The sequence below is a fragment of the Agelaius phoeniceus genome, chromosome 11 (genome assembly GCF_051311805.1).
Source record: "Agelaius phoeniceus isolate bAgePho1 chromosome 11, bAgePho1.hap1, whole genome shotgun sequence".
In the NCBI taxonomy this organism is placed as follows: domain Eukaryota; kingdom Metazoa; phylum Chordata; class Aves; order Passeriformes; family Icteridae; genus Agelaius; species Agelaius phoeniceus.
In genome coordinates, this window is record NC_135275.1 from 22,483,635 (window position 1) to 22,509,879 (window position 26,245).

A 26,245-nucleotide genomic window follows, 5' to 3' on the forward strand; every position below is an offset into this window, starting at 1 on the left:
GCGCCGATGGAGTGGGATTTTGATGTCTGTCTGTGTGAATTATATGCCATAAAAATCGTCCTGGAGATACTATTTATTCCTCCTACCACGTCCCCTCTGTTGTGTGGTGATAACAATGAGAGCAGAGGGCTCAGCTGAAGCAGAGGCGCTGGGAACAGGCACGTCGCTCCCCTGCGTGCCGAGATGAAGGAGGGAGACCAGCAGCTCTCAAACCTGCATCTCACTGCTGCTGTCTGAAAGACTTGGAACAAGTGGGATTCTTCCTCTCTGTTCTCAGCACTCTGGGTTTGGAGCTTTTTTCCCTGCCTTTGTTGCAGCTGCTCTCCTGTGAGGATGTGCCTGAAGCCGGCCCCCTGCTCCGTCTCTCAGGAATCAGGATGAGGAGCACTCCAGCCTCGAGTGGGAAGGGGGGGTTAAACTGCCTCTCATCACCTTCAAACAGATCCTTTGGAGGCAAAAAGTGCTCATGTCAACAAAATGCCTTTGTGTTTCATCTTCTCCTGCCATCCCAAGGCACTCACTGCAAACCCGTGGGACAGAAGTGTGTTGTGAAATCGCGCTGTGCTCGAGTGTCCCAGGTGCCAGCTGCTCCACTGCTGAGGCAAACCATGCTGCTGTGGCTCCTGCACGTCCCCACGGTAAAAAAACAGCAGAAAAGGACCTTCTGCTCAGAGAGGAGCAGAAATGGTGCAGTTCTGAGAGGAACAGAAATGGTGCAGTTCTCAAAGGGGAGCAGAAATGGTGCAGTTCTCAATGAGGAGCACAAATGGTGCAGTTCTCAAAGGGGAACAGAAGTGGTGCAGTTCTCAATGAGGAGCAGAAATGGTGCAGTTCTCAATGAGGAACAGAAATGGTGCAGTTCTCAATGAGGAGCAGAAATGGTGCAGTTCTCAGAGACAAACAGAAATGGTGCAGTTCTCAATGAGGAACAGAAATGGTGCAGTTCTCAATGAGGAGCAGAAATGGTGCAGTTCTCAATGAGGAGCAGAAATGGTGCAGTTCTCAATGAGGAGCAGAAATTGTGCAGTTCTCAATGAGGAACAGAAATGGTGCAGTTCTCAATGAGGAATAGAAATGGTGCAGTTCTCAATGAGGAACAGAAATGGTGCAGTTCTCAATGAGGAACAGAAATGGTGCAGTTCTCAAAGGGGAACAGAAATGGTGCAGTTCTCAATGAGGAACAGAAATGGTGCAGTTCTCAATGAGGAACAGAAATGGTGCAGTTCTCAATGAGGAACAGAAATGGTGCAGTTCTCAAAGGGGAGCAGAAATGGTGCAATTTTCAATGAGGAACAGAAATGGTGCAGTTCTCAATGAGGAGCAGAAATGGTGCAGTTCTCAATGAGGAACAGAAATGGTGCAGTTCTGAGAGGAACAGAAATGGTGCAGTTCTCAGAGAGGAACAGAAATGGTGCAGTTCTGAGAGACAAACAGAAATGGTGCAGTTCTCAATGAGGAACAGAAATGGTGCAGTTCTCAGAGAGGAACAGAAATGGTGCAGTTCTCAATGAGGAGCAGAAATGGTGCAGTTCTCAATGAGGAACAGAAATGGTGCAGTTCTCAGAGAGGAACAGAAATGATGCAGTTCTCAGAGACAAACAGAAATGGTGCAGTTCTCAGAGACAAACAGAAATGGTGCAGTTCTCAATGATCAGAAATGCTGCAGATGGGGTTTGTTTTACTTGCCATGGCTTTGCTCTGGCAGCACAGAGGGGCTCGTGGGTTCTTGCTGCCCCCATGTTTTAGGCTGTTTCTCCAGCCCTCCCTCCGTGGGACCCCAGGATGTCCTGACAGGGCTGGGCTGGGGGGTCTCTGCTGCCCCTTCCCCAGAGGCACCCACAGCACTGCTCCTGCTTCTTTCATCTGGAGCAACTCGGTGCCCTTTGGGAGCTTCCTTCTCCTGCACAGTAATTAATAATTGAATTTCTATACTCCCATCACACAGGAGCAGCTCCTGGAGCCTGGGGTAAAACGTTCTGCCTGACTTCTCCAGCTCAGCCTCAGAGGGGGAAATATTCCCCACAATAATGTTGAAGTTGGAATTAAAATTGTGCCTGTCACCTTTGGTCTATTCCTGCCTGAAAATGGACTCTTGGCCTGATTTGCTGCTCACTGCAACAGGGTGACACAAACTGGAGGGAACACTCTTCAGCCAGGCCTATTGATTTGGAGATTTGCTGGTTTTTTTGAAGTCTGAACAATATTTGGTCCATAACATTTGCTCTGCAGGTTCTTGGCTGCTTCAGATTTGGGTCCAACTTCTAATTGCAGTACAATCTCTTTAGAAGATAACTCAGCCTGTGTTTTGGTGAAGGACAGCACACTCCCAGCTGTAAATTCAGACATGTTTGGGGTGAGCAGTTACATTTGGCTCCACATCTGGATTTACTGTGCACAGCTGATGTTTGATACCCAGCTGAGTGGCTGTTCCAGCACAGGGAAGCATCCTTGTTCTTGGAAATTCTGTTGAGATTTAAAAATCTTTACTGCTTTTGTGTTTGGCCACTGTTACATTGCTCTCAGGTTTCTCCAGGTGTGGTTTGCTTGGGTTCCTCTCCCAGATCTCTTCACTGCTGCAGGTTTTCCTCCTGCTACGTGTGTGCCCAGCCGTGCTTCTGGAACTTGCCGTGGCTTATCAGTGTTTGTGTGCAGCATTTCAATCCCAGATCCCCTCCCCTGGCATCCCTTCCTGCTGCATTGCTCATTTGGTTACAGAGCTGAAACCACTTAAAAGCATTTTCCTTGTCAGGGCCTGAAATCCTGATAAGTTCTGTAATCAATGAGAGGGAGTGAATAATGAAAACGATCCCGCCTGGAACTTCACCAGCTGGCAACTCACTTGTTCTGCTCCCTTGTTTGCAGGATTTCAGGGCTTCCAGAGGAGCTGAGATGCAAAACTGGGGGGTTTTGGTAGAGGGTGCCTCAACCATCATGGAATCCTGGAATGGTTGGGTTGGGAGGGACCTTAAATCCCACCCAGTGCCACCCCTGCCGTGGCAGGGACACCTCCACTGTCCCACGTGCCCCAGCCCCATCCAGCCCGGCCTGGGGCCCTGCCAGGGATCCAGGGGGCAGCTTCAGGGGAAAGGTGACAGTGACAGGAGCATCCCGAGGTGCCGTTAATTACCCGTTAATTACCCGTTAATTACCCGTTAATTACCCGTTAATTACCCGTTAATTGCCGGCGCGTTCCTCAGTTCTCCGCAGCCCCGTCGGTATTTTCTCTGAAGCGACTCCTGCCTTCCCTTGATCTGGCTTTGAGTTTTAATTAGAGCCCGGGATTTGCAGCAGAACAAGCACCAGGTTTAATACCGGCTGTGCCTTGCTTTGAGCTCTGGAGCCTCAGAGCCGGGCTTGGGAGAGCCCAAAGCCGGGCTTGGGAGAGGCCCGAGCCTCAGAGCCGGGCTTGGGAGAGTCCAAAGCCGGGCTTGGGAGAGCCCAAAGCCGGGCTTGGGAGAGGCCCGAGCCTCAGAGCCGGGCCTGGGAGAGCCCCGAGCCTGGAGCAGCTCCGGGATTTCCCCGTGGGCTTGGGCCGGATTTGTTTCCTGGGTTCTGGAGGGTGACTCGTGAGCAGAGCCGGGGATTCTGGTAGCAGCGACAGAGGTTTGGTATTGTTTTAATCAATGACGCTGCAGCCCAGAGCGTTTCATGGTCCCGGCTAAAGGCGCAGCTCCCTCAGGTTCTGCTGCGCTGTCCCTCTGTCCCTGAGTGTCACCGTGTGCCAGGGCAGCGCTGTCCCTCTGTCCCTGAGTGTCGCCGTGTGCCAGGGCAGCGCTGTCCCTCTGTCCCTCTGTCCCTGAGTGTCGCCGTGTGCCAGGGCAGCGCTGTCCCTCTGTCCCTGAGTGTCGCCGTGTGCCAGGGCAGCGCTGTCCCGCTGTCCCTGAGTGTCACCGTGTGCCAGGGCAGCGCTGTCCCTCTGTCCCTGAGTGTCACCGTGTGCCAGGGCAGCGCTGTCCCTCTGTCCCTGAGTGTCGCCGTGTGCCAGGGCAGCGCTGTCCCGCTGTCCCTGAGTGTCACCGTGTGCCAGGGCAGCGCTGTCCCTCTGTCCCTCTGTCCCTGAGTGTCACCGTGTGCCAGGGCAACGCTGTCCCTCTGTCCCCGAGTGTCGCCGTGTGCCAGGGCAGTGCTGTCCCTCTGTCCCTGAGTGTCACCGTGTGCCAGGGCAGCGCTGTCCCTCTGTCCCTCTGTCCCTGAGTGTCGCCGTGTGTCCCCGCAGGGCAGGAGCGCATCGGGAAGGACTCGCACTACGAGCAGGAGGGGAAGGTGCAGTTTGTGATCGATGCCGTGTACGCCATGGCCCACGCCCTGCACCACATGAACCGCGACCTGTGCGCCGACAGCGCCGGGCTGTGCCCCGAGATGGAGAACGCCGGGGGCAAGCGGCTGCTCAAGTACATCCGCAGCGTCAACTTCAACGGTGAGACACTGCCCCGTCACCTGCTGACATCCCTTGGTCACCTGCTGACATCCCTGTCACCTGCTGACACCCCTGTCACCTACTGACACCCCTGTCACCTGCTGACACCCCCTGTCACCTACTGACATCCCTTGGTCACCTACTGACCCCCTTGTCCCCTAGTGACTCCCCCTGCCACCTGCTGACATCCCTGTCACCTACTGACCCCCTTGTCACCTACTGACCCCCTTGTCACCTGCTGACACCCCCCCTGTCACCTGCTGACACCCCCCTGTCACCTACTGACACCCCCCTGTCACCTGCTGACACCCCTGTCACCTACTGACCCCCTTGTCACCTGCTGACACCCCCCTGTCACCTACTGACACCCCCCCTGTCACCTGCTGACATCCCTTGGTCACCTACTGACCCCCTTGTCCCCTACTGACTCCCCCTGCCACCTGCTGACCACCCCTGTCACCTACTGGCACCTCCACTTACCTATCGACACCCCCTGTCACCTACTGACATCTCTATCCCCTACTGACCCCACTGTCACCTACTGACCACCCCTGTCACCTACTGCCACCCCTTGGCCACCTGCTGACCCCCCTCATCACCTACTGCCCCCCTCTGTCCCCTGCTGACCCCCCATGGGGCTGGGCAGGGGTTGCTCTGGGTGCAGATCCTGCTCCCCAGTGCTCCAGGGGATTCTGCTGGGTGCCCGGTGGGGCAGGGGAGCTCTGTGCAGCTGTGCGGGACAGGAGCAGCATGGCCTGTGCTGCTGCTGCTGCTGCTCTCAGTGTCCCCAGCCCCAGAGCTGGCCATCCTCCTGCTGGGGAGCAGCTCTGCACAGCCCCGTGCAGCTGGGACCACCCTGATGCTCCTGCTGGTCCCCGAGCATTTTGTGATCGTCGTTGCCTGGAGGACAAAAGACCCAAAATGTGGAAGACTTTAAACCTCAAGTGCTCACCCAGTGAAATTCTGGAAGTTTTGCAGTGCAGCTGTGTTTTTGCCAGTGAGAAGCTGAGGATGCTGTTCATGGGAGCCCCTCGGGTGCCCAAACTGCCATGGACGTGCCTTGAGTACCAAACTCCTGGCTGGTGACATCTGTGTCACTCCTGGCCTCCTCTCCATAATTCATTCCTCATCTTGCAGTGATTAAGAGATCGAAACCCTGCAAATTCAGTCAGATTGTGTCTGGGTTTGAGGGCTTCCTGCAGGTGTCAAGTGCCCTGTGTCTGCGTGGGGAGAAGCAGCTCCTTTGTTGGGAGCTGAATTAAATTGTCACAGCTCTGCATGAGCAAGAAGCTGCAGCCTGGAGACTGACACAGGTTCCGAACTGCTTAGTGGGCTCAGCAGAATCTGGGAAATCTTAACAGGAAGAAAATAAATCCTAAATGATCAAACACCAGTGAAATAACGACATGTTTTATTGCCTGGAAGATCAAGGGTTATTTCTGAAATGCCTGTTTCCTCTCTGCCATGAGATTTTCGTACATCACTCTTAATTAATTTCATTATTTCATGAAAGGAGCCTGAGCTGAGGCTGGATCGCTGCAGTGATGCAAACCAGGACTGACAGACCCTGCAGACAGGTGGCACAGAAAGGGCTCCAGAGCCTCACCCAGAGGTTAAGGAGGGCTGGCCCTGCTGAGCAGAGCCCTGGCTGGAGCCCAATTACTGCAGCTTCAAAGGCAGGAGAGGGACACTTGTGCCTGCCCCCCGGTTAGCAGGGGTTAGCAGTGCTTCCCTCTCCAGCTGCTCATGGATCCCACCTCCCCCTGGGGCTGTGGCACTTGAGCACAGACTCTGTGAGCAGGGTGTGCTCCTGTGTCATCCAGCACAGACACTGTGAGCAGGGTGTGCTCCTGTGTCATCCAGCACAGACACTGTGAGCAGGGTGTGCTCCTGTGTCATCCAGCACAGGCTCTGTGAGCAGGGTGTGCTCCTGTGTCATTTCAGCACAGACACTGTGAGCAGGGTGTGCTCCTGTGTCATTCACAGGACAGGGGCAAACACAGGAGCAGACACTGTGAGCAGGGTGTGCTCCTGTGTCATCCAGCACAGACTCTGTGAGCATGGTGTGCTCCTGTGTCATTCACAGGACAGGGGCAAACACAGGAGCAGACACTGTGAGCAGGGTGTGCTCCTGTGTCATCCAGCACAGACACTGTGAGCAGGGTGTGCTCCTGTGTCATTTCAGCACAGACACTGTGAGCAGGGTGTGCTCCTGTGTCATCCAGCACAGGCTCTGTGAGCAGGGTGTGCTCCTGTGTCATTTCAGCACAGACACTGTGAGCAGGGTGTGCTCCTGCCTGCCCTGTCCAGAGCTGTGGTAAGCTGGGACTGTCCCTTTGGGGTCTCTGCAGGCCCCCAGCCCTACTGGGACTGTCCCTTTGGGGTCTCTGCAGGCCCCCAGCCCACAGTGCTGTGCCCCCCTGCTGCCCCCACAGCCATCCCAGGTCCCTTTCAGTGCCTTTGCTGGGGTTTGGGGTGGCTGTGGTGAGTTCTTGGCTGTGTCCCCCCAGTGTTTGTCCCTGCACTGGCTTTGGGGTGGCTGTGACAGTGGTGTCCATCCTCCATCTGCCTCCTGAGCAGCAGCCCTGGGCCAGCCCTGCACCTTCCTGTGTGTGTCTGTTGCATTTTGGGAGCTCACCTGAGCTCCTGCCGTTCCAGGTGTCCCTTTCTTGTCAGCTCTGACAAAGCTGAGCCTAACTCACCCTAAGCAGCCCTAAGAGTGGTGATCAGCCAAATCCCATTTAGCACTTTGCTGCCTTTCCTGAGGAGCCAAGGAATTACAGCCATTGCTTCTGATTGACTCTTAAGTGTTTCCACTCCAATGTATTCTGGCTGCATGAATCTGTAATGACAATTAAATATCTGCCTGGTGCTCACAAGGAACCAGCCAGGAGAGATTGCAGTGGAAGATTTTCTGTACCTGCCTTTGAACTGAATTTGTATCTGATCTCAGAGGATTGTAGGAGAGACAGGAAACAATTTACCAGGGCTAGAATGGAGACTATGCTAATTCACTCCTTCAAATCTTTTTTTTCACTCCCTGGAATTCAATGAAGAATGGGAATCATGAAGAAAACGATAATCTTAAAGTTCAGTGCTACAACAGGAGAGATTTTTCATTGCTTTAGGGAAAAAAAGTTAGGAGGAGGAAGCTTTGAATATAGATATGCTGGAGGATTGTCATAATCTTCAATCTTGACACAATATTACTCTACCCCACCGCAGCCTATTTTAATATGTCTGGAAATAAATGTCACCCTGGAAGGTTGCTCCTGGAGCTGCGAGGAAATGAGGCAGTGCTTTGGTTCTCCTCCTGGGAGGGTTCCCAGGCAGTGCTGTGCTGATTGAAGTGCAGCTGTCCTGCTGAGAGCTCACCTGAGGCCGGGCTCAGGGCTGAGGGCTGAGGGCTGGGGCTCTCTTGCCCTGCACTTACCCGTGTTTGTCACTGGAGTGACAAGGTATTATTTACCATTTACATGGTAAATCAAGTTATTTCAGGGTCCTGCTCTGGGTCTGCCCAGGACACTCCTGTGGCAGTGCTGCAGAGCCTGGATCAGGGAGTGCACAAGGAGTGCTCTTCCCTGATCAGGGAGTGCACAAGGAGTGCTCTTCCCAGGTAAGGGAGTGCACAAAGAATGCACAAGGAGTGCTGTTCCTGGATCAGGGAGTGCATGAGGAGTGCCTTTCCCAGGTAAGGGAGTGCACAAGGAATGCTCTTCCCTGATCAGGGAGTGCACCAGGAGTGCTGTTCCCAAGGCTGCTGTGTCCTCTCCCACCCCATGACAGTGGAGCACACTGTGGAGGAGGATGCTATTGTATGGTGCCCATTTCTGGATGCAGTCAAGACTCACCAGACCCAGGCTGGCTTCTGACAGCAGCACCTCTCAGGAGCAGATGGGCTCTTTTCTGCAGGGGGAAAGCAGCATTTAGAGGCTGCATTCACAGGAGGGGTTTCCCAGGAGAATTCCCTGAGGACAGGGAGATGGGAGGCAGGCTCTCCTGCAGGGCAGGAGGAAAAGCCTCCTGCTCTTTCTGGCCTTGGGCAGAGCAGGGTGATGCAGGGCTCACCTGGGCTTGCTGTGTTTGTTTGCAGGCAGCAGGGTAGGGCAGGGACGATGGCTCTGTGGGACAGGGCTGGGTGGTGGCAGTGTCCCACCCTTTGGATGGCTGTGGGATGATGGCCTTGGCCTGGGACGTGTTTCCAGTGTGAAAGCTCAAAGACTGGGTAAAGATTTGGTGCTGGGTGGTTGGATTTTGTCTGGTTTCCTTCCCCCAGGCAGTGCTGGCACTCCAGTGATGTTCAACAAGAACGGGGACGCCCCGGGGCGCTACGACATCTTCCAGTTCCACAGCAGCAACACCAGCACGCCCGGCTACCGCCTGGTGGGGCAGTGGACAGACGACCTGCAGCTCAACGTGAGTCCCCTGCTCCTTGGCTATGACCTCCAAAACCAGCAGGGACCTTTGCTATGGGCACCCAAACCAGCAGGGACCTTTGCTATGGGCTCTGTGACCAGCAGGGACCTTTGCTATGGGCTCTACAACCAGCAGGGACCTTTGCTATGGGCACCCAAACCAGCAGGGACCTTTGCTATGGGCACCCAAACCAGCAGGGACCTTTGCTATGGGCTCTAGAACCAGCAGGGACCTTTGCTATGGGCACTCAAACCAGCAGGGACCTTTGCTATGGGCTCTAGAACCAGCAGGGACCTTTGCTATGGGCTCTAGAACCAGCAGGGACCTTTGCTATGGGCCCTAGAACCAGCAGGGACCTTTGCTATGGGCTCCAAAACCAGCAGGGACCTTTGCTATGGGCACCCAAACCAGCAGGGACCTTTGCTATGGGCTCTAGAACCAGCAGGGACCTTTGCTATGGGCACCCAAACCAGCAGGGACCTTTGCTGTGGGCTCCAAAACCAGCAGGGACCTTTGCTATGGGCTCTAGAACCAGCAGGGACCTTTGCTATGGGCTCTCAAACCAGCAGGGACCTTTGCTATGGGCTCTAGAACCAGCAGGGACCTTTGCTGTGGGCTCTAGAACGAGCAGGGACCTTTGCTATGGGCTCTAGAACCAGCAGGGACCTTTGCTGTGGGCTCTACAACCAGCAGGGACCTTTGCTATGGGCTCTATGACCAGCTGGGACCTTTGCTATGGGCTCTAGAACCAGCAGGGACCTTTGCTATGGGCTCTAGAACCAGCAGGGACCTTTGCTGTGTCCTCACAGCCCCACACTGGAGGTTCTGCCCAGTGTCTCCCTCTCCCCTGTCCTGCAGCCTTCTCCCTGCACCCAGAGGGCCAGAGCTCCTCAGACTGCCAGAGACACGAGGTGCTCATGGAAATTTAATTCCTGCTGCGTGGCTGCAGTCCCCAGGTGCCAGCTTGGGAAATGAAGCTGTGGTTTGTTGAAGTTTGAAACCACTGGGCTTTCACTTGCAGATGCTTTTTGGAAAGCTGGAATGAAATGTGTTTGGAGTGAGTCCCTTTTCCAGTGGTGCTGTTAACCCTGTGGGTGGGGTGGCCTGTCTGGGATGATGCCTAAAGGAAAGCAGGCCTGTAGGAGCAGGGCCTCAAATGCACTTTGATGTTTCCCAGAAAAATGCCCCAGGACTGGTGGGTGGGAGAGCTGCAGAGCATGTCAGCCTCATCCCCTGGGCCTGGCCTGTGCCCTGGCTGGCTCCAGGATCCCTGCTGGCTCTGGGCTCTTTTCCTCAGCCCTCTGGGGCAGTAGTGCCAGCCTCACCTCGTGCCTGGCTCCCTGTGGAGAGCTACCAGCACCCAGAGACACAGACTGCAGCTCCCTTGGGCTCTTCAGCCACGCGGCCTGAGGGGGATCAGGCATTCCTGGGAATTTGTGGGAAAGGGGTTTTGCCCCTCAGTCAGCCTTGCCAGCCCAGGGACATGGGGAGTTCTTGGTGTGCTGGGGCTCCTTCTCTGCCTCTGCTGCCACATCTCCTCTGGAAGGGTGACAGGACATGGCCCAGCCCTGACCCCCTCCACACACGGGGGTGCCCCAGGGAGGGGGTGACCTGGGAGGTGACATGGGCTGTGACCCCGGGGGTGGCACAGAGGGTGCCCCAGGGGGTGCTCCCAGCCCAGGCCCTCTCTGGACCTGCTGTCACATTTGGGGTTGGCCCTGTGACCTGTGGGGACACCCGAGCTGCCCCAGCCCTTTGTGCCTGGGCTGCCCACAGGGGTCACAGCCACGCCCTGGCATGGAACCAAAGCCCCCACACTTCCTCCTCTTAATGTTGCCATGGTTTTTGTTAAATCAAGTAATTAATGTGGGTCGCTGAGGGTCCACTCTTGGAGGCTGATCACACACAGTATTTCACTCTCCTTGAATTTTGGCCTATTTTTATTTCTGTGTTTGGTTTGCTCTTTCAGTGCTTTTCAACTTTTGATGTTCTATATAAGGAAACCGATATTAACTTGCAATTTACAGTTCTTTTAGCAAAAAATATTAATATTTTATTAAGCAAATCCTTCTTTATGTAAACTGCACATCCTGATCCATTAAAATTTAAAGCTAAATTAATGGAGCTTGATTTGTATTCCTGTTGTTGTGTTAAATGTTTCCATAAAAAGACCTCTTTCCTCACCCTCGTAGCCTCATGGCCACAGGGTCATATCAGTAGTTGAGACTCTTTCACTAACTTCCCTTCTAATCACTCAAGTGTCCCAGTTTCTCACACAAATATATATCTAAGACAGTCCCTTTTGTATTATTGGATTATTTCTTACAATAATAAGGACAATTGTGGAGTCTAGAGAAGCCAAGGATTCCTGGAAATAACCAAAATAAATTCTATTAAATACATCCCAGGGAAAGCTACCAGAGGATGTGATTTGTCCTCAGTAATGACTGTGGCAATAACCCTGCAGGGGATGTTTCCCAGTCCTTATTTCTCAAACCCCAGAGGGCAGAGCCAGGGGAGTTTGGTGCAGGTTGGAGGGGGCAGCTCTGCCCTGGTGCTTTGTGTCCCTGGGGGCAGCCCTGGTCCCTCCTGGGTGTCTGCATTGCCTGGGAATGGGGACAGCTCTGCCCAGCCCACAGGTAAGGACCCTGCAGAGCCCGGGGGCAGGAGCTGCACGAGACCAGCTCGGTGAGTAAGGATTCTCTTCTTTATCATCATCCTCATTCCAAGAAGGGACAGGAATGTTTCACTGTGGCATTCCTCTGGCAGGGCTGCTGCTCTGCAGGCTCTCGTGGGTGCCTTCAGCAAAGGACATCTCCCCATTCATGGTACTTTATTCTCTGGAATAATCTGGAGAGCTGAACCGGATTTTCCCATGTCAGATTGCAGGGTAACTTGTGGTTTAGTTTTCTGTCTCTTGCTTCTGTTGGCAGACAGACTGGGGAGAGCTGTAGCAGCTTCCTTGGGACTCCTCAAATCTGCTCTGTTTCCTTATTGTTGGTAAACCTGGGTTTGTGAATTACCTGGGCCTGTCTGTATCTCAAGTCAGATAACTGAGATACATTTGATGACTTTTCACTGCAGCAAGCTTGGGACACAGCAATTGATGTGAGGGCAGAGCAATCACCCATTTTCCTTTGCCTGCTTGGCAGCCTCCAGCCCAGCAGAGCTGTGCCCAGCACCCAGGGCACGGTTCAGTGGCACTTTTGGCTGTGTTTCAGTGTCCATGCAAGGATAAAATGAGCAGATGTCTGATTTTACTGGCCTTGGCCAGGGTTCCATGCAAAGCCATTGCAGTGCTCTGCTCTCCCTGCAGCAAGGCTGTGATGCTGAGGTGCCCACCCATCTCCCACCCGAGGGGCCAGGGAAGGCCAGGTGCCACCCTTCTCCTTGGTGAGGGCTGTGCCAAGCCCCTGTCACTGCTGCAGGCAGATCTGGGGTGCAGTGGCTGTGGCTGACACCCTCCTGCCCTGCATTTCAGGCTCAGAGCTTGGCAGCTCCATCCCTGCTGCAGCACAGCTCCTGTGGGAGGCAGAGACACACCTGGTGCATGGGGCTGGAGAGATGCACCTGGTGCATGGGGCTGGAGAGATGCACCTGGTGCCCTTAGGCTGGAGAGATGCACCTGGTGCCCTTAGGCTGGAGAGATGAACCTGGTGCATGGGGCTGGAGAGATGCACCTGGTGCATGGGGCTGGAGAGATGCACCTGGTGCATGGGGCTGGAGAGATGCACCTGATGCCCTTAGGCTGGAGAGACAGAGATCCCCTGGCCACAGGAGAGCTGGGCTTTAGGCCAGGCCTGGCTCTGGGAGGCTGCACTCCATGGCCAGGGCAGCTCCAGCCTTGCCAGAGCTGCTTGGACTGGCTGCAGCTTTGCTGTTTCAAATGCTGAGGTGCTGCTGGTGGAGGGGAGCCAGTCTGCCCTGGGGAGGGTGAGGAGTGCTGTGTTTGGGCTGGTTTGCTTTTCCAGTGGCTCGTTTCAGTTTGTTAGGCTGGGCTTTCCTTTGTGTCTGAGGCCTGTGTGCTTCCAGCAGCAGGAAATGGGAGCATGGCTGAAGGCAGCGTGGCCAGGGACAGGTCCTGCCTCCATGGGGAGCTCCTGGTGCTTCTCTGTGGATCTCAGACGAGGAATGAGCCCCTCCATGCCCTGCCCTGCCCCATCTCAGCTCAGGAGGAGTCCTTGCTGTGTGAGCTGTTTGGATGAGGGGCACTGGAGGGATGGGAGCAGCTCCCATACATTGCTGGCTCCTAAGAATGCAGCTTCTCCTGCTTGGAGGTGCCTGACACAAACACATCTCTCCTGGAGGAACTGGTGTGCCTGAAGGAGGAAGAAATGGATGGCTCCTAGAGGAAGCACAGGCTCTCCTGGGAAATTTGGTGATATTGCTTCTCTTCCTCCAGGTACAGTCAACTCAGCAGCTCCCACGTTTATTATGTTTTCCCATCCCATTCCCTGAGCAAGTATCCCAGAACTGTCAAAATCAATAGGTGAAGGAAACATTCCCTGTGAAATGGTTGAACCTGCTTTTTCCAGGTATTGGCCTTGTGCTAGGGCTGCAGAGGCCTGTCTGGGCTCCTGCCCATGGACACGAGCTGCTCCTGGGGTCACTGGGGTGCTGGGACCCTGCCCCATGGGCTGGAGGTGCTGGAGGGACCCCACAGGGCAGCTCTCCCTGTCCTAGCCCTGTGTGGAGGCTCCTGGCTGAGCTGTGGGGTCCCTGGTCCCTGCCTGCCCAGCTCCACACGGGCAGGACACTGCCCTGTCCTCCAGCCCCAGCCTGGGGCACTGAGCAGCTCTGGGGCCCCCTGGTCCCTGCCCAGCTCCACAGTCAGGGAGCTGTGGCTGAGCCCTGCCACAGGAGTGCCTGGGAGATGCATGGGATTGGCAATGATCCCTGTGGTTCCATGGACACAGCTGTCCATGGGCCTGCTCCCCTGGTCAGCCCTGAGGATGGGGTGTGGGCTCCTGGGTGATTCCCCTGCTCCTGGATCCTGGGTGATCCCCTGCTCCTGGGTGACTCCCTGCTCCTGGGTGATTCCCTGCTCCTGGATGATTCCCTGCTCCTGGATCCTGGATGATCCTCTGCTCCTGGATGATTCCCTGCTCCTGGATGATTCCCTGCTCCTGGATCCTGGATGATCCCCTGCTCCTGGATGATTCCCTGCTCCTGGATGATTCCCCTACTCCTGGATGATTCCCTGTTCCTGGATGATTCCCCTACTCCTGGATGATTCCCTGTTCCTGGATTATTCCCTGCTCCTGGATGATTCACTACTCCTGGATTATTCCCCTGCTCCTGGGTGATTCCCTGTTCCTGGATCCTGGATGATTCCCCTGCTCCTGGATGATTCCATGTTCCTGGATGATTCCCCACTCCTGGATGACTCCCCACTCCTGGATGGTTCCCTGCTCCTGGATGATTCCCTTCTCCTGGATCCTGGATGACTCCCCACTCCTGGATGATTCCCTGCTCCTGGATCCTGGATGATTCCCCTGCTCCTGAATGATTCCCTGTTCCTGGATGATTCCCCACTCCTGGATGATTCCCCTGCTCCTGGATGATTCCCTGTTCCTGGATGATTCCCTGGATCCTGGATGATTCCCCTGTTCCTGGGTGATTCCCTGCTCCTGGATGATTCCCTGCTCCCTGGGCAGGCAGCTGGGAGCTGCTCTTTGCCGTGGGGAGCAGAGTGTGAGATAAAGCCCTGTTGGAATCAGGAACATCCCTGGAGCTCAGGGTTTGGGGTGAGCTGGGGTCACCCCCAGAGCAGGGGAGCCTTTGCTGGCAGGACAGCAGCAGGGACAGGGACACCATGGTCACTGGCACAGGAGGGAAACTCCACCCTGCAAGCCTGTTTTCCCCACCAACAGAAGCACATTGAGTAACTCTGTAATCCTCTGTGCAATTTATGTGAAACCTGCTCACTTCAACACCTCCTGAATCTGTTTGGGCTCAGACCAATCAATTTACATGCCATAAACATCTCTGTTAGGGAGTTTGGAAATAAATGTTATGAATAGTGAGTTGGTGAAGAGAGTAATTAACTGTCTAACCTGCTGGCAAGAGACCTGGCTGTACCTGCCTTTTTTTGATAAAATATTCGAATTGGAATTGCATCCAAGCACCTCTTCAGTGGTGTTTGTTGCTCAGGAATATTCTGCCAACAGATGGTATTTGTCTAAAATAACACGTTCAAATTGATTTCTGTTCCTTGCTTTCTTGGGTTTGCTGCTGGGTTTTGGGTTTTTCCTTTGGAGCAGAATGTGCTCAGGGTAGATGGAGATTCTGGATTTGGCACTGTTAGGGACACCCTGCATCTCTGCTGCCCTGCCCCTGTCCCTGCAGGTGTCACCTCAGGCACTGTGGCACAGGTGGCAGTGCCACTCCCAGGGTGGGGTGTGTGCAGTGTTTGCCAGCCCTGGTGCTGCTCATGCTCAGTCCTTGCACAGGGATGTGCAGCTGTGTCACAGCTCCTGGCCAGGGCTGGGCCCCTCTGAGCGCAGGCTCTGTGACCCAGGCAGGAGCTGGAGGTGCCTCCATCCCTAGAAGTGCCCCCTGCCCAGCTGGCAGCAGCCTGCAGGGTGCTGCAGGAATGGATGTTGTTTGTTTTGTTCCTTGTTAAACTCTGCAGTCTCTCATTGCTCGTGTCAGCCATGAGCAGCACAAACACCTGGAATTATCTCAACTTGCAGCATGAAGTGGGAGGGGATTTTTCAATCCACTGGCCTGCAGAATGGCCATGAGCTGATTGCTCCTGCTCCAGGAGGGAGTGAGGCTGAAACAAGCAGTCCTGCATGAGCTGGGACTGAGCTGGGCTGGGGAGGGTGCCTGAGACCCCCAGGTCCTGCACAGCTGGGACTGGGCTGCAGCTGGGCCATGGAGGGGCAGCAAATGCTCCATGCGTGTCTGTCCTTGCCCTGGCAGCAAATGGAGGTTGGATGGAGAATATTCTGTGTGTCCCTGCCCTCCCCACCGAAGGTCTGTGGGGTCATGGGGGCAGTGCTGGGGCCCAGGCCCTGCAGGAGAGCAAACCCCAAGAACTGTCAGCACAGCAATGACTGGCTCTGTGCCTCTGGATCAGACACTGGTGTCTTTCCCTGGCAGTGTAGGAGTGATTTCTGTCTGGGGGTGTCAGCAGTGGGGGGTTTGTGTCTGCAGAGGCCAGGGCACCCCCAGGCAGCTCTGCTGTTCCCTCCTTTGGGGTCTCCTTTCCCACCTCCTCTTGTTGGTCAGCCTGGGAGGAGATGGTAGCTGAGTATCCCAGTCCCTGTGAGTGCTGAGAGCCTGGCACTGCCTGCCAGCCCTGGGGCACCCAGCAGGGCTGCTGGGGCTGCAGCTGCCCCAGGTTTCAGTGGCAGATCAGGGGCTGGCACCTGCCAGTGGTGCCAAGCCTGGTGACAGCTAGCAGCAGCCAAAACTTGCTGCTTTGTCTCCATTTGTGTTGATCAAATCTGCAAGCAAACTCCTTTAATAAACTGTGTGAGCAGCTCTGGGAGCTCTTGGCATGGAGCTGCTTCTGTGGATCCCAAACATGACCCAGCTGTGTTTGCAAAATGAAATTCTGGTCCCACACGGACGCCAGTGCCGAGGGTGGTGGAGCAGAAATGATGACAGATGTGTCAGATTGTGCCTGTTTGCTTCAGGGAGGAGAGAGAAATCCCACAAAGGCTGATTGAGAGCTCTGCTCACATCAGCCCGTGTGAGCAGCCCTGGGAACTCCCAGTGTTTGAGCAGAGCATGGAGTTCCTGACAGGCCACATGTGTGGAGTGGGTCAGAAATAATCTATTTACATGTCCTTGAGCACTGATTTCTGCAGCAGAGCTGTAACATCAGAGGTGTGATGTGGAATTCAGTGTCCCCAGCTAGTTGTTCACAGGATGGACAATAATGGCCCTAAAAACAGCTGCAAAGGGTCCTCAGTCTGCTCTGAAACAACTTGGGGAAGCCCTGATTTGCTTTGTTTTCCTGGTTTATTTGGGTTTTGTTCCACCAAACTGAAGATGTGCATTCTGTGCAGATGGCTCCCATGGAGGATCCTTGTTTGCTGGCCAATCCCAGCTTTACCTGGCCAGGGCTCTGGGCTGGCTGGGCAGCAGCTGCTCCCCATTGGAACCAGTGGAAGCAGGGATTTCACCCTGCTCTAGCACTGCCTGTGTGTGAATGGCTGGGGAGGGGCTGTACAGACTTCAGCTCCCTTTGCAGAGCAGATTTTGGCCTTTCCTGCCCCAAATGCAGCTGCCAGGGGTGGGACAGGCTTTCCTCCTCCCACAGGCCAGGCTGCAGCTCGTGGTGCCCTCCTGGGGTAGGGTTCTGCAGAGGGATTGCAGCCCCCTGTGTGGGGAGAAGGGAGAAAATTCCCTGTGCTGGGAGGCAGCTGTGCCCTGGCAGCGTGCATTGCCACCAGCCATTCCCAATTTTCTGTGTACAGTTCTTCTCGTTGTCTGTGCAGTTCTTTTAGGGCCCAACTGACTGAGCATAACCTGAGCAGGATAATTTAATATTATTAGTATTATTAATATCCCTGCAGCAATCTAATTAAGGCCTAAATGAGCTGGGTACTGAATCTCCCTCAGTATTCTGTATTTCTTTCATGCTCCCTCCCTGCCCTGTGCTGTTCTGCCTTGCACACGAGCTGTGGTGGGGAAATCACTGTCCATCGATGCTGAGGAGGGGAAAACCAGCACCAAATAATGGGGCTGGAAAATGCTGGTCCTTGAACCAGCTGGGGAACGAGGAGGATAAATAAATGCCAGCGTTTCTGGGCTGGCAGGCACCCCAGGAGGAATGCTCTCCAAATTACACACACAGGCTTGGTTCCCTCTCCTCACTGCCCTTTCCACACTGGGAGCTCTGTGTTGGGCTTGGCAGGAGCAGAACTTTTCCACAGCCACAAAGAACAGGAAAAATAAGAAGTTCTTGGCTCATAAGAGAGATAAACAAAGATAAAGGGCTAATCCTTTCCTCAAACCTTAGGTGAGGTGGGCTTGTGGCTGTGCTATGAAAAGCAGCTCTGAAAAGGAGTTTTCAGGAGAAAAACCAGAATTCCTGGAGCTGCTTCTAGATGGGCCATTGTCATCCAGGCTGTTCTTGGGGTTGGACTGTCCAGCTGTGGGCACTGGGAGCAGCTCAGGAACCAGAGTTTGATGGCAGCTGTGCTGAGCTGGGGCTGTGTGCCCTGCCTGGGCTGGCCTGTCCTCCTGCACTGGTCAAATCTCTGCTGGGGCTGCCCTGGCTCCCTGCAGTGCCCAAGGCCAGGCTGGACACTGGGGCTGGAGCACCTGGGACAGGGGGAGGTGTCCCTGCCATGCCAGGGTGGCACTGGGTGGGCTTTGACATCCAAACCAGTTGGGGATTCTGTGATAATTCAGATTTTCCCTCACTCTAAGCCACCTTAGACAGAAAGTTGCTTTGGATTAGCTCTGCTTTCAGAAGATAGTTTTTCCCTAACCTATCCATTTAAAGAGACAAGAGCTGTGTGTTATAAATGCACATTTGGAAGCACATGCTCTTTTTTTAATTAAAAAAATATTATGCGGGGGCTGTAGGATGAATACTGAAGATGCATGGTCCACCCCCTTCCATTAGTGAGAAGACAACACAAAGCTGTAGGCAGATATAAAAGCATTAAAATAATTAATTTTCCATTTTATTGTGCATCAACAGAAATGTATAATAATAAGCATTTTTGCAAAAACTGTGGATTAAGCATTTTTCTCTCCATCAGTGGTGTGCTGGAAATGTCCTTGCTTTAATGTAGAACAAATGGCCCTTGGATCTCATTAAAGAGGGTGCTCTGAGAGCTCTCAGTGTTGCTGGGGCAGAGCAGCAGGGCTGCTGAAAAAAGCTGACAAAAGATGGAAAGGAAAGGAAAGGAAAGGAAAGGGGAAAGGAAAGGAAAGGAAAGGAAAGGAAAGGAAAGGAAAGGAAAGGAAAGGAAAGGAAAGGAAAGGAAAGGAAAGGAAAGGAAAGGAAAGGAAAGGAAAGGAAAGGAAAGGAAAAGGAAAGGAAAGGAAAGGAAAGGAAAAGGAAAGGAAAAGGAAAGGAAAAGGAAAGGAAAAGGAAAGGAAAGGAAAAGGAAAGGAAAAGGAAAGGAAAGGAAAAGGAAAGGAAAGGAAAAGGAAAGGAAAAGGAAAGGAAAAGGAAAGGAAAAGGAAAGGAGTTAAGAATTGATTTGGGAACCCCAGAGAGCAGGCAGGAGAGAGCTCTGCCTCCTTCTGCTGGGGTGGCTCTGGGAGGGGCAGGGAGCACCCAGGGGCTGGGCTGGGATGTGCTGTGGGACCCCATGGAGGGGCTGGGATGGTGGGATAATGGGGTGGGATGGAATTTTGGGCTGGGATGATGGGATGGCAGGGCATGGCATGGGATACTGGGATGGGATGGAGCAGTGGGAGTTCCCACTGCATGGCTCTTCCCAGAGCTCACGTGCTGCAGCTTCAGGAACAATCCTCCTGTTCTGAGAGGGGCTTTGGAGTCTCTGGCAATTCTGTGTTATCCTGCAGAGGTGTTGGGGCTGCTCTGCTCAGAGCAGGATCTGTTTGGCACAGAACTGCTGGGGTTCTGCCTCCACCCCTTGCAGGCCCAGTGCTGGGCAAGGCTTCCCCAGCACTCCCTGCAGGCAGGGAAATGAAAAGGAGCTCCATGGTGTGAGGCACCGTGTCTGGGCCAGGCATGGAGCAGCTCTGTATCCTCTCTGGCACCCTGGCTTATCACCACTGTTATCTCTTCAGGGATTTCAGTTGATATTTTGCAGAAGACTCTGCTGAGGATGTGTTATTGACATATTCTTAGCTTAAAACCATTATCACGGTAAATCCCTGGATTTAGAAACTAATTACAAGACATTAATAGCTGAGCCTGAAGAGCTAAGTCATGCAAATATTGCTGTCTGCAAAGTGGAATATACACAAATGTCTGAACTGCTGAGTTAGGAGCTGCAGTCTGGAGGTGGCAATAAATCTGAGCCCAGTCCTCGCCGCTGGCTGCTGTGTGTCCTGAAATTAATGGCACCATCATTATGAAAGTGGGATCAGGGAACGTGGCTATTTTCTTCCCTGAGTAGGTTAATTACCACTAATGTAATTATTTTTGTACTGATTTTTATTTTAATCAAACATTGCACGAAACAATTAAGTTCAGAACAAATGGCTTATTATGGAAATGTTTGTAGCGGAGGGAAGCAAAGCAGCAATGTTTGAATTATCCCCAGATATTGAGTTACTTTATTCATTAACATGAACAATTACATTAGGCCTTATGAGACAGACTAAGCATTTCTTGGTAATGTTTGTTCTATGGTGAACATAATGAGAATGTATATTGTGAGTGGATGCAGTCCCTCCTGCTGGAGGCATTCAGGAGCTGGGGATGGCTGGGAGCAGGGAGAGCATCCTTCCTCCCCAGGGATGCAGGGATCCAATCCCTCTTTCAGGAGCAGACCCCTAGAATATCTCTCATTGAGGGATTATTTTTACAGCATTCACAGACAGACTCTTGGTACTCCACTGTGAGCAGAGTGTGACAACTTCAGGGTTTGTGTTTTCACAAATATAAAATGAAGATGATACAGGATCTATTTTGATTTAAATTAGGAAAGTGCAACTGAATCTTTCAATTTAAGACTTGCCCATTCAAGTCTTCCTGTCTGTATGAATAACTAAGGCAGCTGATCCAAGAAACTCATCTGAGAACTTTGCTTGTAGGGAAAATCATGGAGCTTGTCAGCATTTCAGTGACCTAAGGAAAAATAGCTGAAATGTTGTTTTTTTAATGACACTTATTCACATCTATCCCAGGGGATCAGGTTTTGAGTTTGGAAAGGACACACACACACACAGAGCAGCTGCTGGAGCCATGAGGTGCTGCTGGGCTGGTAACTGGTGCTGGGATTGCCAGGGCCTTCCCAGGCCTCCAGTCTGGGGCTCCAGTGCTAAACCTTCCTTGTTCTTGGAGGCTGGGGAATGGCTTTAGTTGGGCACATTTGAAATGATTTGTGAGTCCAGTTTTCCACAGTACTTGGGAGCCTTTGTTGCCTGCCTTGGAGTTCAGGACTCTCCAGACTGCAGAGTAAGTGAGACTTTCCATATATTTAATGTAATCACTGATCATTTGCATTCCCAGAAGCACATGTGGTATTTCAAAAGCTGAATGTGACTTTGAAATGAAATATTATCTAATTATTGCTTTTTTCAGTGATGACCATTTTCTTTGTCCTTCATATTTCTCACCTGGCTTGTGTAGCAGGCCTTTCCCCATTCTCACTGATCCTGTGCCCTATAGAAACACATTCCCACCTCATTTCACATCTTCCCCTGGTCAGTAGCGGTTCCAGGAGGGGAGATCTCTGCTCTGTCTTGGTAAGAAGCCCCAAGGTTTGTGGGGAGCAGCCTTGCAGGTCAAAGTCCTGCCTTCCCTCAAGGTTTGCAGTGTTGTTTTAACCCTCATGTGGTTTATCTGGGGGTTGGATGTCATTCCATCAGACTTGATGAGAAATAGAAATGAGAAATGGAGGCAGTGAGCACAGTTAGGGCTCACACAGAGGCACCAGGGTGAGGTTTTGGGACTCTGCCATGGGAACTTTATCCACTCGGGGTTTGTGTGTTGGGGCTCCCCTGAGTCCTCTCCCTTCCTTCCCAGCTCACATCCGTGGCTGCCTGAGCCTGTGTGTCCCTGTTCCCCAGATGGAGGAGATGCAGTGGGGCAGGGCTATGTGTTCTGTGCAGCCAGCCCTGAGCCAGGCCTAACCCTGAGCCTGTATGTGTCCCTGTTCCCCAGATGGAGGAGATGCAGTGGGGCAGGGCTGTGTGTTCTGTGTCCCCCTCAGTGTGCAGCCTGCCCTAAGCCAGGCCTAACCCCGAGCCTGTGTGTCCCTGTTCCCCAGATGGAGGAGATGCAGTGGGGCAGGGCTGTGTGTTCTGTGCAGCCAGCCCTGAGCCAGGCCTAACCCTGAGCCTGTGTGTGTCCTGTCCCACAGATGGAGGAGATGCAGTGGGGCAGGGTTGTGTGTTCTGTGCCCCCCTCAGTGTGCAGCCAGGCCTAACCCTGAGCCTGTGTGTGTCCTGTCCCACAGATGGAGGAGATGCAGTGGGGCAAGGTTGTGTGTTCTGTGCAGCCAGCCCTAAGCCAGGCCTAACCCCGAGCCTGTTTGTCCCTGTTCCCCAGATCGAGGAGATGCAGTGGGGCAGGGTTGTGTGTTCTGTGCCCCCCTCAGTGTGAAGCCAGCCCTGAGCCAGGCCTAACCCCGAGCCTGTTTGTCCCTGTTCCCCAGATGGAGGAGATGCAGTGGGGCAGGGCTGTGTGTTCTGTGCCCCCCTCAGTGTGCAGCCAGCCCTAAGCCAGGCCTAACCCCGAGCCTGTTTGTCCCTGTTCCCCAGATCGAGGAGATGCAGTGGGGCGGGGGCGTGCGTGCTGTGCCCCCCTCAGTGTGCAGCCAGCCCTGAGCCAGGCCTAACCCCGAGCCTGTTTGTCCCTGTTCCCCAGATCGAGGAGATGCAGTGGGGCGGGGGCGTGCGTGCTGTGCCCCCCTCAGTGTGCAGCCAGCCGTGCCGGCCGGGCGAGAGGAAGAAGATGGTGAAGGGCATGCCGTGCTGCTGGCACTGCGAGCTGTGTGACGGGTACCAGTACCAGGCCGACGAGGTCACCTGCCTGCTGTGCTCCTACAACGAGCGGCCCAACGAGAACCGCACCGGCTGCCGCTCCATCCCCATCATCAAGCTGGAGTGGCACTCGCCCTGGGCCGTCATCCCCGTCTTCCTGGCCATGCTGGGCATCGTGGCCACCATCTTCGTGGTGGCCACCTTCATCCGCTACAACGACACGCCCATCGTGCGGGCCTCGGGCCGCGAGCTCAGCTACGTGCTGCTGACGGGCATCTTCCTGTGCTACATCATCACCTTCCTGATGATCGCCAAGCCCGACGTGGCCGTCTGCTCCTTCCGCAGGATCTTCCTGGGGCTGGGCATGTGCATCAGCTACGCCGCGCTGCTCACCAAGACCAACCGCATCTACCGCATCTTCGAGCAGGGCAAGAAGTCGGTGACGGCGCCGCGGCTGATCAGCCCCACCTCGCAGCTGGCCATCGCCTCCAGCCTCATCTCCGTCCAGCTCCTGGGCGTCTTCATCTGGTTCGCGGTGGACCCGCCCAACATCATCGTGGATTACGATGAGCAGAAAACTATGAACCCCGAGCAGGCCCGAGGAGTGCTCAAGTGTGACATTACGGATCTACAAATCATTTGTTCCTTGGGTTATAGCATTCTGCTCATGGTGACGTGCACTGTGTATGCCATCAAGACTCGGGGGGTCCCAGAGAATTTTAATGAAGCCAAACCCATTGGATTCACTATGTACACTACCTGTATAGTATGGCTTGCCTTCATTCCAATATTTTTTGGCACTGCCCAGTCAGCAGAAAAGGTAGGTGAGAGTGCCCAGGATCCACTGTGCTTGTAGCCGTGTGCTGGTGCTCAGCTCTCCGTGGATTTCCAGCTGAGCTCTCCAGTCACTCGTTCCTGACTCAGGGCAATCTGTGGCACTGTTTTCCTTCCCCAGTTAACTCGTGGGCCATTCATTTAAAGAACTGGCAAATGATCAATAGCAATCACGTTAGCCATTAGTTTTATTGTTGCATCTCTTTCAATTGTTTCTTTACAGTAGGATAAGTGGGAATTAGCTGTCATATTATCCACAAAGAGGCATCTCCTAACTAAATCACTTTGAATACAAGATGTAAGCAAGAGAACTGTCAAAATGCCCAGGTGAGCTCCTGTGCCTCTGGACCTGAGGGCGGTGTGGAGTGTAAGGAGTGCTCTGCTCACAGAGCAGCCCCAGGACACATTTACACCACGGTGGAAAGGTCTGTCCTGAGTTCCAGGGGCTGAGCCCAGTGGCTCCAGCTGATGCTCCATGATGCAGATTCACTTTTATTTCTCCCTGGAGAAAAGCTGTCATTTCAGAGGGATTTGGCAAACACCACCAAGTGCAGTATTTAGAGAGCAGTGGTAATACTGGGCTGTCCTGAACTGCTGTCAGTCTGGTTTACCCCTCCACCCCAGCCCAGCCCGTGTCCCTGTCCCTGTGTCCCTGTCCCTGTGTCCCCACAGGGCTGTGCAGCTCCTGAGCTGTGGGACAGCCCCAGTGCTGTCCCCGTGTCCCTGTCCCCGTGTCCCCACAGGGCTCTGCAGCTCCTGAGCTGTGGGACAGCCTCAGTGCTGTCCCTGTCCCCGTGTCCCTGTCCCCGTGTCCCCACAGGGCTCTGCAGCTCCTGAGCTCTGTGACCAGGCTCGGTGCTCAGCCCCTGCTCCTGGGGCTTTCCCCTCCTGCCCTGCCCTGCCCTGCCCTGCCCAGGGCTGTGCTGCAGGAGCTTTGCTGCTTTTCCTCCTTTTCTGGCACTCCTTTTGGGTGGGGCTGCAGGGATTGTGCTTTTTGATGCTTGCCACTGATTTCCTGTCAGATATTCCCTCTGGAAATATTGTGCCTTAGCTGAGCCATGCACGTCTGCTGAAATGGAAATTGCACCTGCTGAAAAGTCTCATGCAGCACGATCTCTTCAGCTGAGCAATGGGGCTATATATAACACTGGGGTTCCAGGGGATGGATTTATTTCATTCTATCGATAAATACAAGCATAATGTTGTTGGGTGGAAGGCATATTGTAAACACCTGCCTTGTTCAGGGTGGAGAATAACACCTCCAACAACAAAGCAACCAAACCCTAGCAAAGTGCTGCAGCTAATTCATAAAAGGTGAATAATTCAAGCAGGAGCTGCTGCAGCAGGTGGAGGGAGGCCAGAAATCTGAGTGTCTCCTGGATGGAGATGAGCCATGAGGCACATGGGGGGTGGCATGTGGTAAAAGCTGATTTCAGACCCTTTTACAACTTGAGTTCACTCATCCTGTTTCTTTGTCCACATCAGAAAAGGAGGGAAGGTGTGGCTGGTTGTGATTTATGGGCTTGGTTTGGTGATGCAGCCCGTGGATCCCAGGAATGTGGGATGTGCTCATCCTTCCCATAGTGCAGCATCCCTGGGGTTCCATGGCTGGGATACTGAGCTCCAGAGCTCCTGCCCCCTGCCTGGGCACTGTGCAGCTCTGGCTCTGTTATCCTGTATGGATTGTGTGTCCTGCTCCCTGCCTGGGCACTGTGCAGCTCTGGCTCTGTTATCCTGGATGCATTGTGTGTCCTGCTCTCCCTGGGCACTGTGCAGCTCTGGCTCTGTTATCCTGGATGCATTGTGTGTCCTGCTCTCCCTGGGCACTGTGCAGCTCTGGCTCTGTTATCCTGAATGCATTGTGTGTCCTGCTCTCCTTACCTGAGCATTGTGCAGCTCTGGGCTGTGTTATCCTGGATGGATTGTGTGTCCTGCTCTCCTTACCTGGGCACTGTGCAGCTCTGGCTGTGTTATCCTGGATGCATTGTGTGTCCTGCTCTCCTTACCTGGGCACTGTGCAGCTCTGGGCTGTGTTATCCTGGATGCATTGTGTGTCCTGCTCTCCTTACCTGGGCACTGTGCAGCTCTGGGCTGTGTTATCCTGGATGCATTGTGTGTCCTGCTCTCCTTACCTGGGCATTGTGCAGCTCTGGCTGTGTTATCCTGTATGGATTGTGTGTCCTGCTCTCCCTGCCTGGGCACTGTGCAGCTCTGGGGCTGTGTTATCCTGGATGGATTGTGTGTCCTGGAAATGCTGTATCAGCTCTGGGGCAGGGTTTGTGCTGTCCCTGCTCAGACAGGTCCTTCCTTTGGACTGTAATTGATGGAAAGCCACTGTGGCTCTCAGCTGAAGGAGGGGAGGTTTAGACTGGATATACAGAGGGAATTCTGCCCTGTGAGGATGGGGAGGCCCAGGGAAGCTGAATATTCCCCTAAATTCTCCTTTTCTCAGATTGTGTCGTTGGGCTGATGGAGACAGAGATATCATTGTTATGTTTTCATGTTTCATAGAGGTTCTGCTGCCTCAGAGCTCTGATTGCTTTTATTCAGTAATTGTGCTGAGATTAAACAAATCCATTGCTGGATGTGTTTGCAAGCCAGTGAGAACTGTCAGCATGCTGAAATACATTCTGCCAGTGGGGCTCTTCCCTTGAATGATCTTCAGGGCTTTTTCCAAGTTAAAACAGTTCTAACTGTGCCTCTGAGTGAGGGATGACTGTTGTTCAGCCAGTGTGGTTGTCCTGCCTGGGAGCTTTGTTCTTCCTGCAGTGATGAGAAACAGGGAAAAGGTGAAACAGGGAAAAGAGCTGTCACCTTCCATCAGCTTATTTTTGCATAGCTTTCAGTTGTAAACTCTTGGGGTTTTTTTTGGGTGGAGGGGGTTTTGTAGGTGTTGTAATGAAATTTGAAGTGCCTAATCCCATCAGCTCTTCCACCTTCCTTCTTGTTTCTCTATTTTTTCAGTGCCCCTTTTATTCAAAT

General features: G+C 53.6%; 1 protein-coding gene across 6 annotated transcripts in view; it reads left to right on the top strand.

Annotated features, from left to right (window-relative positions):
* Positions 1–26,245, top strand: part of GRM7 (glutamate metabotropic receptor 7) — a 197,690-nt gene that overhangs the window by 127,959 nt on the left and 43,486 nt on the right. For 5 of the 6 annotated variants that reach the window (XR_013183884.1, XM_077184691.1, XM_077184689.1 and 2 more), the window contains 3 exons: positions 4,217–4,417; positions 8,694–8,833; positions 22,314–23,249. Coding sequence is in view for 5 of the 6 variants with exons in the window: in XM_077184691.1 (XP_077040806.1) it covers positions 4,217–4,417; positions 8,694–8,833; positions 22,314–23,249 (1,277 nt within the window). In the remaining variant the exon portion in view is untranslated. The remainder of the gene's footprint in view (positions 1–4,216; positions 4,418–8,693; positions 8,834–22,313; positions 23,250–26,245) is intronic. The other variant, XM_077184693.1, reaches the window with a different exon arrangement.